Source organism: Blennius ocellaris (assembly GCF_963422515.1).
Source record: "Blennius ocellaris genome assembly, chromosome: 8".
Taxonomy (NCBI): Eukaryota; Metazoa; Chordata; class Actinopteri; order Blenniiformes; family Blenniidae; genus Blennius; species Blennius ocellaris.
In genome coordinates, this window is record NC_137657.1 from 337,983 (window position 1) to 355,000 (window position 17,018).

Genomic DNA, 17,018 nt, shown 5'->3' on the forward strand with positions numbered 1-17,018 from the left:
AGCAACTTGTGATCCCCTGAAGAAAGACCGCCCCATGTTGTTTCTGCAGTCTCAAGTTATGTCAACGAAAAATGAGGTCACCACGGCTCCATTCTCAAGCTCATATGAGATTAAATAACATGATCAAGGTCCCGTTGGCATCAGGAAACCAAATGAGAGGGAGTGGCATTGTTTTCAGATTTTGAGGCTCACAGGCTCCAGACTGGGAAAAAATATTCAACATAAAAGCTTTATGATATTTGGACTGAATTATGAAGCGGTTACATGCACCCAGCTTTTAATTAACACCTTCATGTAATTGTCTAAAGGACAGAAAGCAAATTCCACCTCAACAGTTTAAGGCTGATAACAGGACGAACTAAATGTTTTTATCTTCATCAGGCGTTAATCCACAATATGGATGATATTACTGTACACAATGTTAGCTAGCAACGCTTTGTCATCATTGAAATTGAAATCTCACTATGATTTATCAAAATGTTTCAAATACTGCATTATTATTCATTTGAATACTGTTGATAATAATACATACTGATTATGTATATTTATTATACATTAAATACATAGTTATTGCCAAATTTGATCCATTTTCAGTGGTGATTATAACACGTGATAGTTATATTTTTGCATAATTCATTAACCAACCACACAAAGACTATTTTAATTCATTAAAACATTTTAATAACTTCATTTTTATGCATTTTCACCTCAATAAAATGGTCACAACTTGTTTCAAGTCTCACTGTATTGTTAAACTGAATAGATTTCACCAACCAATCGATTGAGCAATCAGACTTTATTTACATAGCACTTTGTGATGCATTAAATTAAAATGCATCACAAAGTGCTTTACAGGGTAACAATAGAATACCAACTGAGCTACTCACCCACCCACCCCCTGCTAATGTATATACATATCAAAGTAAATAAGTAAATGAATATATACACATTCTAAACACTTACTTGTCCCACAACAAGTAAAAAGGTCACATTAGTGAAAAGCCTTTTTAAGGGAGGCCACATTCTCTGCAGCCCTCAGGTTCTCCAGCAGAACCTTCTATAAATGTATTGTGTTGTGATGAAAAGCAGCCGTACAACCAGAATTATGGAAAATCAGTTAACACAACATACACATTCTTTCATTTTCTCTGTCTCTTTTTGTAATTGTAAGATTCAGTTTTAAATAAAAACAGAACGCATTCAGGATTTGATCTGATTTTATTTATTTTAAAATTTTTTTACAAAACGTGACTGTTGTTACATAATGAAGTGAAAATGTTTAACATTTTGTTGTGTCATTACATAGTATCCTCACAAGGCTTGACCACATTGCCAACTGACTCAACTAGCAAGGGTTTGACACGTCTGGTGAAGTTTAAATGATCAACTTGATGAAATAAGTGTGAATAAATGATGAAGTGAACTTCCAGCCAGTGTGACCTGATGATGATGTATCGTGTTGTGGTTCCAGCCTGCATTCAAGATGCCTTCTCGACCAGAACGGCAATGATCTGGAGCAGAAGTACAGCCAGGATGATGAACGTGTCCGATGAGTCCTCCTACCAGGAGGAGGCCCTGCTGGGTAACGTCACCTGGTCCTACTCCTACCACCAGAACTACACCCAGGCCCCCCCGCTGCTTCCAGACAGGACTGGCACCTCCAAGCCTGCAGCATGCGAACAAGTGCACATCGCCGTGGAGGTCCGTGCAGAATGTGTGGTGACGCCACGACAGTACCTGGTGATGCTGGTTCCCTCCTCCACACTGAAGCATCCTTCCTCTCTTCTTTCTGTCAGGTCTTTCTGATCCTGGGCATCATCTCTTTGCTGGAGAACATTCTGGTCATCACAGCCATTGTGAAGAACAAGAACCTCCATTCACCCATGTACTTCTTTGTGTGCAGGTCAGTCTCAACCAAAACACCACGTCACCCAGAAAACTGTATCATTCCTTTCCCAAAATGGCCAAATAGGACTTAGTACTTTCAGAATTGTTGTTGTGTTTAAGGAGGTTCACTTGAATGAGGCGCACATTATTCTCATAAACAAAACTTTAAAAGTTGTGTAACATGAATTCAAAAGGAATTGGTGGAATCATTCACAGCTGATGAGGTTGTCTGGTCGACAGTGATATAATTAGGAATTAGGAACATAACATTCAAAGTCTTTCAGAGGCAGAGATGATCCGCGGTTTATCACTGTGTTGACATAATGTCTGTTCCCAGTGACAACATATTAAAAACATAAGGAACATTACAATTCCAAAACAAGAGGGAAAACAGCCCATCAATTATGGATATTTATTAATAATAATTATTGGAAGGAAGGAAGGAAGGAACGAACAGTGGTGGGCATATCTGCGTCCCCATTTTTAGTTCATGTGACTCTTATTGAAGCTGCTGTGAATCACCGGGACAAAAGCAGAATTCAAGAAACTAATAAGCTTGGTTTTCGTGACAATAGGAGCTGCAGCATAATGGAGTGAAAACACCTTTGACTGAAAAAGAAGTGAGGATTTTACTTGCCTGAAGGTGTAAACTATAACTCATTCATGAACAAACAGATGATGGAAAATGTTCACGCTGAAGTCCACAGGACATGTTTCAATAGACACCAGCGTTGAATGTACTTATTGTTTTCATTGAGATAAATGTCACACAATCTCTGCTGCCCGAGGAAACAAATAAATCCATGAACTGACAGAGATCAATGGAGGTGATTGCAGGAGGACGATTGGGACGGCTGTAAGCCTGGAGTTATAAAATAATCTGTCATATAGTCTTGTATCCTGCTCAGGATGACGGCAGAGAAAAAGCCGTCGAACAAGCCTTGACTGAGCAGTTTAATGGAAATGTTTCAATGAATGTAGGCGTCGCGAGTCAGATTCTGAATTGAATGAGCGGGCTAATTTGAATAAAAGACCAGAAATTTGAGCTTTTGGTTGAGATTGAACCCGGAGTGCTTGTGACTGGCTTTGACCTGACTACCTCTGATTGGGAAGATTGAGTCTGAAAAGTCTAAAGAAATTGGAGTGAAAGACGCTCAGCTGATGGCCGCGGCACCTTCAAACAGAAGAGGCTTTCAGCTCGCTGTTCATGAGAGTGACTCGCTGCCAGCTGCTGTTGCTTTGAGGAGATTCAACATTTTATGTGATGAAACAAAAATGGACGTCCACTGGCTGCCCACACCAGACTGAATCTCTATGGAAACACCTAGGTCAATACTTTGGTCCAAAGAACATGTATTTGAATGACTTGACCCATAAAAGCATAAAGAGACTGTTTGTGATGACGAAATTCAGATGAAGAGCAATGATTGAGGATAAAAGTCAAACCCATTACTTCTCTAAGCACGAGGCCACCACTACACTGATTAAACGGCTGGAGTGCATTTACACGTCAACATTTTGAACACAATGTCCGTTTCTATGGAAACCAGCAGAAACACTGAAAAAAACAGTGTCGTGAGCATGCCTGGGCCATGAGTTGGCGCTGTTGGTTGTTTTTACAATGAAACCAACTCATGGCCTGGCATACTTACAACATGGTTGGGGAGGCTACTTGAAAACTGTAATCTGTTACAATTACAAGTTACTTGTACTACAAAAAATGCAATCAGTAACTTACTCTAAATACTAAAATACTGAAAAACGTACATTACCAGAGTACTTTTAGTTACTTGTGGATTACTTCACCAGCAAACATAAAGATAAAGACAAGAAAGAATAGAATGTGTCATCTGCTGACACATCTTATACACAAATTACACTTAACAAGTTTTGAATTAAATCAAAACTCAGTAACCAATCAGGTGTCGAACACTAATTTATTTGTTAAAGAATCAAAACCACAATTCAAATAAAGCTTTTAATTTCTATTCAACAAAATGTGCTTATATTTTCCAAAACACACACTCTCTCTCTCTCTCTCTCTCTCTCTCTCTGTCTCTCTCTCTCTCTCTCTCTGTCTCTCTCTGTCTCTCTCTCTCTCTCTCTCTCTCGTCTCTCTCTCTCTCTCTGTCTCTCTCTCTCTGTCTCTCTCTCTCTCTCTCTCTCTCTCTGTCTCTCTCTCTCTGTCTCTCTCTCTCTCTCTCTCTCTCTCTGTCACTCTCAGTGAATCAGTAAAGTCAGCAGGTTTTATCTACCAGATGTTTCTTCAGGTGAGACGTTCACAACACTTTCACTGCTGGAGGCGTCATTAGCATTGTACAGAGAGGTGAAGAGGCTCCTCCCACTTTAAAACATAGTGATGAGAGCAGCAGGCTGCAGTATCCATGGCAACGCCTTAGGTCAGTCTGAAAGAGTTAGGAAGTGTCGCAATGCCAGCGGACGGATCATGTGACACTGCAGTTTTGGTTTATTATCTGACTTTCTATTGTAATCCTGCTCAGTAATCCCACTTTTTATCAATATACCTGGAACCAGATTACACTTTTTGTATGTATTGTAACAGATTACAGTCCATTTTGTTTTGCTTGCTAATTACGTAACGCTGTTACATGTAATCCGTTACTACCCAACCCTGCTTACAACATGGTTTTCAGCATTTCTGTCATTTCAATGGAAACGGACCTAGTTTTCAAAATGTTACTGATGTGTAAACGAGCTTACCTGAAATGAAAATGTAAAAACTGTGAGGGACCAGGCTGAGGAGCTCCCTTTAATAGTGGGTGGGTCACATGTTCTGGGCGGTCCTGCTCCACACCTGTAGAAAGTCTGCAGTCATTACCATGCCAGCTATATATGTCCTGTGTGTGTGATTGTGTTCATTGTTGGTCTGTTCGGCATCGATGTCTAGTCTGTCCTGTTCGCTGTCTGGAGTCCAGGTCTGCTGCACCCCAGGTTGAGGAGCAACCTGCTTCTCATGTCGGTCTGTGATGCCTATTGTTAATAAAGACTTGGTGAAAGGCATCCTGCCTCGCTCGGAGGACTGCAATTGGGTCCTGTCTGATCCCCGTGACAAAAACAATTAATTTTCACTTGTAACGCTGTCGTTGGCCAAAGTGAATTCTGGATGTTTTAACACAAGAAAGTATAGTTCCCAAATTGAGCCATTTGACTGTTTTTCATGTTTCAGACTATAGTTTCTATTGCCGGGATGATGACAACGTGGCTGAGTCTGTCAGTGCTGCTGGGGGACAGCAGCTGTCAGTGTGTCTCCTCTGGATTGTTCCGGATTAGAGCGTGAACACAGTGACTCGACCGTCTGTCAGATCAATGACACTGCGATGTTAACGTGGCAGCGCTTGTTAAACGCAGCGGGACTCGACGTGGGGAGGAAGATGAATGATTGTGATTTATCTGCTGTTGCAGCCTGGCAGTGGCAGACATGCTGGTGAGTGTATCCAACGCTTGGGAGACCATCATCATTTATCTCCTCAACAACCGGCAGCTGGTGGTGGAGGACCACTTCATCCGGCAGATGGACAACGTTTTTGATTCCATGATCTGCATTTCTGTGGTTGCGTCCATGTGCAGCCTGCTGGCCATCGCTGTGGACAGGTGAGTGTGGATCAATATGCTCTCACTAAATGGAAATGAGCTCAGTAATCAATATGGCTTATTTTCTCCTGGGGCAGCTCTTTGAGCTGTTCTGGAGTTTAATTGTCTCATTTGGTTCCAAATGAATGACAACGTTTAGTGGTTTAAGTGAGCTTTGGATGGAGCTGCCAAACTGGAGTGTGACTGAGACACAAGGCCACAATCTTTAGACTCTCTTTAGCAGCGGAGTCATTTCAGTTCATCGGCCAAATACACAGAATACAATCAATAAATGTGACATTAATCAGACTGGACCCATAAAAGTGCAACATAATAACGTAGAAGCATAATTCCAAATGTTCCTATTGGTAGAGCATGTGAGCAAACACTTGAAAAAAGATTCACAATTATTGCAATTTATATTTAACATAATAAGAATAACTGAAATCCTTTTGAGTTTGATTCTCAATGCATTATTTATATATATATATATATATATATATATATATATATATATATGTATATATAATCACATCAGTGACGTGCGGTGAGGTGTATAGCTGGTGAGGCACTGATGTCATGAGAATCAGATTTACAAATATATGCGCTCAGGACAGATTATTTGCCATTTGATTGGCAGCAGTTTACGGGTTATGCTTCATTTCTTCATTCTTTACACATACAAACTGTGGCCCACAAAATGCACATTTTATTAAAAACAAAACAAAAATTTTTTAGCGCTCTCTTACCTTTACTTATAAATGAAGTCCATGCGCCAGTGCTTCTGCATAAAAAACATCCGTCCTGTTGATTGAAACAAACCATTCAGCTCCGGCGTTGGTCTTCCTTTAGTAATTATCTCCTGCTTCGCTTGAAAGTCCACTTTAGAAAACTGTTTCAGTGTGGAAGGTCTGGGTGCGAGACGGAAAAATAAGTCGCTGCGCACTTGACTGGCTTACGCCACCGTAAAGCGCAGTTTGTCGCTGTCACTTCCTCTGCGGTGGTGGAGTCGCCAAACCAACGTCTGGGATCACGAGCGTCCCTGTGGGGAGGCAAGAGAAGTGTTGGCCTCACCTCAGACTTCTTGATCGCTCAGCAGCACACGAAACATGTTCCACACACAGTCGGTGAGAAAAAACACTGTACATTATATACGTAAGCCAAATGATGGAAAATCTGTTCATATATTAAACGTGTTTGAACCAGACAGGAACTGCTCTGACCGCACGGCAGACAGAGCAGTTAACGAGGGATTGCGCAATCCAAGGGGCTTCGCTTCCAAGCATTGAATGGGAAATTGCAAAAATTCAGTGATTTTGAAGAAAAAATTATCAAAATTGGTGAAGCTAAATGAAAAATAAAAACTTTAACAATTAAAATTATTTTATCATTATATATTTTCTTTCTTTGCATTATCGGCCTCCCCTGACCGCACGTCACTCATATATATAAGCACTTGCCTTAACATTATTACAAATGTGCTTAAAATTATAAATAAAATATTAATATCAATAATGATACTGTTGTTAATGCAATAATCGAAAAGGTGTTGATTTAAAAAAAATTCTTAATCAGAGTAACCATGACCAATTTCAGATGATATCCAAAGCAACATCTCAAAACCGGCTTCTAGATGACATGTAAAAGAGAATTTCTTCCTGGTTTTAAAAGATTTCCCGGCCAATGGTGAGAGCAGGAGGGTGGGGTGAGGGGTTGGGGGATTGGTGTGAAGTTTCTCATTTCCTCTGAAGTACAGGTCGTCCTCATAGGTTTTGAACACTCACTCAAAAGAAATCCAATTCAGAAGATAAATTCAAGGTAGACTGAAGAAGTGTTGGTGGAACTCACTTAAATAAATACAGGATCACAGGGATTCCTTTCTTCCACCTCTGTCACTCCAGCAATTCTCCATCGGTCTGTGGCGTGTTGAAGGTCACAGATCAATACGTGTTATCGCCTTACAGGTACGTGACCATCTTCTACGCTCTGAGGTACCACAACATCATGACGGTGAGGAGAGCCGGCTGCATCATCGGGGGGATCTGGACCTTCTGCACCGGCTGTGGGATCGTCTTCATCATCTACTCCGACACCACCCCCGTCATCGTCTGCCTGATCTCCATGTTCTTCGCCATGCTGCTCATCATGGCCTCGCTCTACAGCCACATGTTCATGTTGGCTCGCTCGCACGTCAAGCGCATCGCCGCCCTGCCCGGCTACAACTCCATCCACCAACGGGCCAGCATGAAGGGTGCCATCACGCTCACCATCCTCCTGGGGATCTTCATCGTCTGCTGGGCACCCTTCTTCCTGCACCTCATCCTGATGATCTCCTGCCCGAGGAACCTCTACTGCGTCTGCTTCATGTCGCACTTCAACATGTACCTCATCCTCATTATGTGCAACTCAGTGATCGACCCGCTCATCTACGCCTTCAGGAGTCAGGAGATGAGGAAGACTTTTAAGGAGATCATCTGCTGCTACAGCCTGAGAAATGCCTGCAACAACATATGCGCTCTGACCGGTAAGTACTGAGTCTTGGACGAGGACTCGACCTCAAACTGGAACATGGAAAAGGACGCTGTGGTGGTCAGACAATGCGACATTGAACAATCCATTGTGCTCTGTACAAGCTGCAGGAGCTGCTTGTGGATCCATGGTGTACAGAAAGAGGCTTGTTTATTAGTTGCATTATGTGAACGCCCACCTTGGACCATCTGAAGTTATGAGTCATTGGAAAGTGCATCACGAAAAACTGTTTATGGCTCTTTTCAACCCCTCTCCCATTTCTTTTGTGCTAAGCCTTTTTTCCGGCCCATGAGATGATTATTCTTTACAACTGGAATATACCGACTGAATGGAGTGATGGACAAGATACTTTCTTTTCACAATGCTCATTAGTGGACCTTAAAGGTTGTAGGAGTGCTCATACACTTGCAATTAATTATACATGTTTGCAACTCCAGGAAGGCTTTGCTTCAAAGCATGGGATGCCCATGTCGATGGAAATTAACACTGCACACATGAATAAGCAGCCAGGAGATGAAGTCAGTAGCTGTGGAGGAGAGTTTTAGCAGCTTGTTTTTACTTCCACACATTCATGTGACACCTCGCCGCTCTGTCAGCCATGGCTGCAACATTAGAAGGAGACTAATTAGAAGATGAGTGATGATTACCGATCAAAGTGTTTCTAGGGAAGGCTGCGAAAGTCAGTGTCTGTCTTCTCACCTTCCCTTGACGACAGCGCCGTCACGGCATTCTGCTCTGATGAAACACCAGGTGCTGTGAAAATACAAAGAGCTCTGGCGAGGGCTGCATTTTCCTCATGCTTCAGCTCCCACTATTCAATTGGCTGTCACCTGGGGGACGGTGGGAGGAAGACACAACCGCTTCCACACCTGAAGGAGCAACGTTAGCATTCCTGTGCGTTTCAATCCGTCTCACAAAGGTAAAGAGCAAAAATGTCAGAGTCCGGCTTTGCCTGAACACCTGATTCCTCTTGAAGCTTTTCTACTTAACCTGCTGGTCGCTAACGACGTACCAAGGTCAACCAGACATGAATAAATATCCTGACATGAGGTTTCACTCTTGTTACTGAGGGTTTCCCTCATCTGATGACATGGTTTAGATAATGAGTAACTAATTAGCTGAGATGTGTGGGCACACCACACATTATAGGAGATTGATGGCTTTAGGTGTTTCCAGAAAAAAACAAGACTTTTCCAGACCACACATATAAAGAATTAGCTCAAAGTGGATGAATTTAGTCCCACTAAATCAGCTCTCCTTTCATCCCAGCTTGATCCCAATTTAAATTCTTATTCAGCTTTTTTTGCTCATACTTCAGCGATTTTTATTCATCTGAAATACACAGCTCTTGGGCCAGCAGTAAGTTCAAATCAAAGAAGAAAAAGAAATGAGATTTTAAATGAAATGTCAGACTTGAGTCAAATAAGAACCTGAATCACTTCTAATGATGAAGAAAAGTCAATATAGTTCAGTAATATGCGATGAAACAAGAAAGAAAATTTGTTTCTCAATATTGCATTAAATCATCAACATACACCCAAAAAAATAATTTGTTGAGTTGACATAATTTAATCATGGCACACATTTCCATCTAATCAGATTAAGTCGATTGAATCCCTTTTAATTATGTTAAATGAACAACATGCATATTTGTTGATGCAACATGATTTAGATATTTATGTTCAATAGATTGGTCTTTCATAGAATCCAAACATTATTTTCTTGTTCATCAAATTAATGACAATGTCTTTCACTCTACATTGGTCAAGCACTTCAACACAATACCATCCAGCCTTGTTGGATCAACACATTCTACTCAAACTAATCTTGTTGAATTAATTAGGGTAGGTTTTAAATGTTTAATTAATATATATATCTCGTTGTTTCAATTACTATTCTTCCAGCTGATATAGCTATTAAGCATACAAGATTCACATTTTAAATGTAAACTATTTTAAATCGAGTCCATGCAACATTTTAAAAAACGTAATTTTTTTCTTCACCAAATAACATGAAAAACTTTTGTCCAATGTTTTACTGTTTTGTTTGGCTCAGTTGGGACAATGAACATTAAAACATTTTTTACAATTTTGCAACCGATATAATTAACATTTTCTTAAACAAAACAATTATTTTTTTACCAAGAACAAGTTTTTTTTAAACCACACTGAACAATATAACATTACCTCTCAAAAACAATGGAGGAAAAGTGCATTGGATTGCCTGATGTATTGCAGGAGTGCAAACAAATGACAGATGTTTTAAACAAAATTAGTTTAACAGAAAAATAAAACGCTTGCAATACAATAAATAAAAATGCCACCAGTCACAAGCAAAATGAAAAAACAAACAAACAAAAAAACAGGCTTTCAGATGCTACATATTCTGATCAAATGTATTCTGAGTCAAACATTCCCTGACCTACTCAGACTGACTTACTCTCACAAAAGTTTGTTTTCGAGGAATTGCACCTTGGATGATAACCTTTGCCCGTCAAGATCAAGCAAGATCTTCTGCACAACTTCAAATGTGCATTTGAGCTCTGGTGGGTAGCTTAAGTTCAAACAGTACACAAGTCCAAAGAGCAGAACAAAAGCCAATGCAATGCTTCCCAAAACTCTCAGGACCTCCACACCTTCAATGTCCTCTGGGTCATCCTTGTGTATGACATACACCCCATCACAGTTTGCTCCATGGCACTGTTGGCTTCAGTGTCGGTGTCCTGTGGGATGAAACATAACAAATAACCATGAACAAAAGTAACCTCTAAAGTTGGAAAATACCACAGAAAGTCACTGAAGGCAAGAAAACAAATAATGAAATGCATTTTTGGGAAACCCTACCATGTGTAAAAGAGGAGAATAAGTGGTAATTAAGTGGTACTCATGTACTCCAACAATAAGAGGTAATTATAGACGTGTACTGGAAACTCCAGGAAAAGAAATAAAAGAAACACAACTACTGAGAGTAAAGATGTTCTGATAACAGTACAAAGCTCACCTGATATTTTTCTAGAATTTGTTATAATTCATCTAAGTTAGCCAACAATAAGAGGGTGAGGTATGTTTAAAGACCAATGGTTGCAGCATTATCCTAATATTATTCTTTGTCAGGTACTTTAGTCTAGTATTGTAATTGTGAAGTTTTTATGGGTGTTTTGGATGTTTGATCACAAGTTACAGTTCAGCCTCAGTCTGACTTTAGATAGACACTAATTCACAAATACCTTACCATGTTTTCTTGCACAATGTTTTCATGGTCTTCATTTAGGTAGGTGCACAAAGACTTGATGATACATCCACGTCTGGTGTGTACAGTATCGTTCTAGAGAGAGAGAGAGAACAAAAAGGCAATTTAATTTGAGTGATTCTTGTCTTAAACAGAAACTGACCTTCCTTCGGCACACCATGAGGCCCATTTTTCAGGATTACCACACATTTTCACAGTGAAAATATCAAAATTTCACTCCATGACATTTTATGGACTGACAAAATAAATTTCAAGACTTTTTAGGGGCCATTTTAGGGTTTTATGTTCGCCCACTAGGTGGAACTGGGGCAATGTAGGAGGTTATAAATCCTCCAGGTATTTGATGCTTGCCTCTGTGTCCAAAAACTGTGTCTGCAAGGGAGCAGGCAGTTTTTGGGCTTAAATGTAGCGGCACTTGAACCAATTTAAAGTTTGCTCTGGTAACTTAGTTTCAACACGTGTTCAGAGCAAAAATTACTCAAGTCCAATGTGCAGATTGTCCTTGGAAATGGCAATCAATTTATTGGTATTCACTACCCAGCAGTCGATGCCCATCATTGTTGTTCTACTCAGCCCAATACTGAGTTCCTATGATTCAAACATTACCAATGACGTTGCATTTGATCTTCAGCCATACTGACACTGACATGGTCCAGAAACTGTGCTCTCCCAGACTGTCACAACTGTCACCAATTACCTGGAGGATTTAGAACCTCCCCCATTGCCCCACCTCCCTGAGTGGGTGAACATAAAACCCACGCATGGCCAGTAAACAGTGGAAGATACAGACAATATAAATTAAAATAATAAATTAAAACAATTTAAACATAAAATAGCCCCTACAACAATTATTCACATTCATAACTGTTAAGTACATTCACAGAAGTGGGGCTGAATGATATGCTGATGCAGTCAGTTTATAACATGCGCCAAGCAGTACTCGCCAGTCCCATTTCACAGAGTCCTAATTCGTACCAATGAACCAAACAAACAAAATAATCTATATTAGGCTAAGCGTTTTCTCAATCTAGTTGGAACCTATACATTTGACAGATTTGTTTAACCTGGTTTCCCCCCCCCCCAAGGATTTGTTGTTTTTTTTTAAGGTGTATAAGTCGTGTTTTGGGTTTGGCTCCACACCTCCATTAGTAAGACATCCACAGACTGAGTCCTCCTGTGACGAACCATCTCCAAAACATTACTTTCATGTTTCACTTTTCATGACGGCTGAAACTCAGAATTTTTATACAAACCTTGGAGACTGGCAGCAACAGGTGTCGTATTTTTCGTCCAGTCGCTCCACCTTTGCAACTGAAGCTTTCCATCAAGTGTGGTGAATACAAGTCAAGTTCAGCAAAGGAAGTAGAGAGCAGTGATACCCTGGAAATTCGCAGGAATTCTTTGTCAATCTGAAACCACAAACAAAACGTCCGGAACAAGAGAAACAAGAAAAAGTAAGACAATCACCTACTAAATATCATTAAGTCTTTATCTTGCTGTTCTTCAGTGCATGTGTGTACTCTGGGAAATTGGTTTGATAAAGCATGTTACCTCTTTCACAGTGAACAGGGCTGGCCATCTACTTTTAAAGTCTGTAACCAAAGGCTGGCCTTGGAGAACTTCTTGCCGTCTGTAAGAGAAATTTTTCTCCATTTTCTGACAGAGCACAAAGTCATTGTTTCTTTTTTTGATTTCAGAAAGCATTGCAACTCTCTCCTGTTCTAGACTTTCTTTGGTTTCTCCTTTGGGATGCTCTGGACAGTAGTTCACTTCCGCTCTTCTAGGCTTCTTAACATTCAATGCAGCGAGAGGTCGTTCTACCGATTTGATCTTCATCGAATGTATCATCACCTCAGCACATCCCAGGCCTCTTAGTTTGGTCCGGAAATTTGCCATTTTATACTTCAGGCTGATCTTCCATCCATAACAGTCATTTAAAAGAGCCCTGCTCTCTGAGGCAAGGGTGCCTTTTCACAAGTGCTTCTGCAGCATCAGTTAAATTAGTGTCAGTTGGATATGCTTTAAATGTAATAATTTCTTGTGCCAAACTTTGCAGAATGAGGGATTTCAGTTTTGGTGAGGGGTTTAAATGTGCTCCCTGTGTTTTGTAAACATCATTGGCCCTCTGGAGTTCACGTTCAACATCGTAGCTGAAACTTGGGATAGGGAGAACCCTTGGCCAAACACTGAGCCTTGCAGAAGGAGAAGATGAAGAAGAAACGGGCAATGTACTATCTGGTGTCCACTGAGGAGACTGATGATGCATCTGTTGGGCCCTGGACTGTTTCTGCTTGACATGCTGTTGGATAATTGTCCTCTCTGTCACCGAGGATATAGATGATCTTGAGGGTTGCCTCGTCACATACTTCTGAGATGTCTGAGAGGTTTATGAAATCATTACCGAAATCAGCATCTTGATACTGAAGCCGAAAATCCTGCTGCAGTCCAAAGCTGGTCTTTATCGTAAGGCACAAATCCTCAGTGGAGTCTGGAATTCCTGCTGGCTAAAGTAACTTCCTGGCATCATCGTCTCCCGGGACAATCCTCAGTCTGATGGGCTGGGTCATTGTGTGGACCTGAATATGAAATGAAAAGATATACAACTAAGTAAAACAACAACACATGAGTTTTAAGTCCGCCCCATGTCTTAAACGTCCAGGACAATTTACATATATACAATGATAATGTTGACCTCTAACATTGTGATGATGTAGTTTATAATGTTTAAGTAATTTGTACCTACAACTCTCCTTACGGTCACAATGCCTGCACTGCCACATCCATGCCACTGAAAGACAAAAAAAAGACAACACTGTTATGAGCCGATAACACAATAGGCAAAATACTGTTTAATCTGTGTGCAACATAAACCTACCATATGTTGGAAAAGAGAGACACTGGAACAGAGCATGGGGACACTTTCAACTTGTGATGGGTTTATATATTCAAACAAAATAATCTCAAAACACATTCAATTTAACATGTCACTGTGATAAAAAGAAACAGGGTGTCAGTTGCATTACTGTAATTAAGTGTCCTCAAAAAGTATCTGTCGCAACTGGGACTAGACCAGTTAATCTGATAATTTGGTTGTTGTTGTGGTCCCGGATAATTAATGCTGAGACCCTACGCACAGCCCGAGCACCACTGCGCGTGCATACTGAGGGCCCGTATTTCCAAAATAATCAGACTTAATTAATTACAGGAAAGAATAACACAGACGGGCTACATCTGCTGATACCATCAGCCACGTCTCCGTTTTCAAATGGACTAAATAGACGGCAGCCTGGTGAGACCAAACAGTGAAAGTTTGCAAACTAATAAGCCATATTGATATCTGATATCCTGCGCTTAACTTAATGTTTCACTCACTGAGTGCCTTCCCTGGGAAAGTTTTTTTTAAGTAAAAAATAAATAATTTCTGAACGAAAGGACGAGTTTCCAAATATAAGGTGAATTAACATGGGGGAGGGGGGATAGCCCCGGAGTTAGCTGCCTCTGTACTTAGCTAGTTCTGCTCTGACTCAGCAGAATTGTAGACTTGTCGGCGAATCCTTTGCAACAACATTTTCATTCAAACATAGAAGGAACCACCGCAATGTATCTCCAGTATATGAACCATAACGTTAAATAAAAAAAATAAAAAAACATAAGAAAGCATATCAAATAGGCTGCAAAATATATCAAATAGGTTTTGCTAGTTAATGTGTAGTTATACAACTAAATACATTAACATAGACACAAGTCAGGAGTCATTACTTACCTTATTCAACGTCTTTTAGACCAGTGTTCTTCAACCTTTTTGAGCCAAGGCACACTTTTTTGTTTGTAAAAATCTGGAGTCACACCACCACCCGAAAATGTTAAAATGTGAAACTCTGTAGCCTCTATTAACAATATAAAGTCATTCTCATCAAAGTTTTATCAACAGGAAGTAAATAAATACGGAAAAAAGTATTTCCCAATTTCTTTTTTTAAATTTGACTCAGTGTGAAACCTGGACCTGATGGATGAAGAGCTGAGATCCTGGTTCACATTCTTCCTTTTCAAAAACTTCTCCATCACTGTCACTGACACAGTACTTTGATACAAGATGGTAGCAGGAGGTGGAGATGAACCACACTGACGTCTGTCACTTTACATTTCACCGGCAAAGTTCTGTGCTGCCCTCTAGTGGTGAAGAGTATTTATACATGATTACTCTTCAACACACTGCTCTCACTGCTGACAGCGGCTGTGAGAGCAAATGTTTTTTAGAAAAAAATGTGAAATTGGATACTTTCCCACGGCTCACCTGACGAGATCTGGCGGAACCCCAGTGTGCCGCGGCACAGTGGTTGAAAAACACTGGTTTAGAGTACACTTAGGAAGAGAGGGATGGCAGAGAAGTCAGTTGCGCATGCAGCTAACGTCTGGTTCCCACTCCTTCAAAATTCCTGCATCCGCTTAAATGGAGCATGCGCAATCACCAACAATACCTGAGCTGTGGTATTGACGTATTTCTTCCTCATTAGATCAACAAGACTTGATTTAGTCAGTCTGAATTCAGTTGTATTCACATAGGATGAACTAGAATGAACCATGTAATAAAGAGAAACTCATTATGCTTGTATTAATCAAACATATTGCTGATATGCAAATTCAACAACTGCCTGAGTTGACTTTTTTGATTGTAGAAGGTTTTTCCTGCACAAAAATTAGTCAGCAGTTATTTCATAGAAACTCTAGTAGAAATCACAGCTTTTGATTGAAGAGAGTAATTATCCATTAACTACATTGATTCATAAAGAAAAGGACGTGTGATGTGAGGGAGGGCTTGCACGCCCCAATTTTAGGCATTACTATTGGGCAGCTAACATACAGAAACTCCTCTACTGGATGGATGGAGGCGCTGAGCCCCCCCGGCCTGGGTGCCTCTTGAGACTGCAACCCCACACTTTTCACTACGTTCTGCCCTATGCTCATCACTCACTCTTCCTTTAAAACCGGAAGGTACTAGCCCCATTGCATCGATCTCCATGAGAATATGGAACCAGCTCAGGAAGTGTTTGGTCTTGCAGGGCCCCTCCATACTAAGCCCACTACTGAAAAACCACTTATTCAAACCTTCTTGTACTGACCCCGCATTCGCAATTTGGCACGATCGTGGTACTATTACCGTGAAAGACCTCTATAAAGACGGCATCTTTTTATCCTTCGCTGAACTGTCTTCTAAATATGACTTACTGAACTCCCACCTTTTTCGTTTTTTCCAGGCGAGAGATTTTGTAAAGAAGCAGTTCCCACACTTCCCAAATCGCCCTCCGGAAACTTTGATTGACACTTTGCTATCAATGGGCCCCAATCATAAAAAGTGCATCTCCGTACTATACATCTCCTTACGTTCAATTGCCCCAAACCCCTTATCATTAATTCGAGCCTCATGGGAGAGTGATTTAAATAGGAACATAACCAAGCAACATTGGAACTCCGCCCTGAAGTTGGTCCATTCCTCCTGGATATGCGCCCGCCATAGCCTCATCCAATGCTAAATCCTCCACAAAGTTCACTATACCAATTCAAGACTATCTAAAATCTACCCCTCTGTTAGCAATATCTGCACTCGATGTAAACAATCTCCTGCTGATCATATTCATATGTTCTGGTCTTGTCCTAAGCTAGGTTCTTTCTGAGAGAGTGTTTTCGACACTATAGGAGGGGCATGTGGTCAGACAACTCCTCCTAATCCGTTATCAGCTATATTCGGCCTCTCCCCTGACACC

The 17,018-nt window shown here is 40.7% G+C and overlaps 1 protein-coding gene across 1 annotated transcript; it reads left to right on the forward strand.

The window, feature by feature from the left end:
* Positions 1-1,506: 1,506 nt before the first annotated feature.
* Positions 1,507-8,284, forward strand: LOC308133513 (melanocortin receptor 5-like; the record flags this gene model as incomplete). Its single annotated transcript, XM_080500926.1, has 4 exons — positions 1,507-1,701; positions 1,797-1,903; positions 5,311-5,499; positions 7,443-8,284. The coding sequence occupies 4 exons, from the start codon at positions 1,507-1,509 to the stop codon at positions 8,011-8,013; spliced, it is 1,062 nt and encodes a 353-aa protein (XP_080357052.1). The 3' UTR covers positions 8,014-8,284.
* Between the last annotated feature and the right edge of the window lie 8,734 nt (positions 8,285-17,018).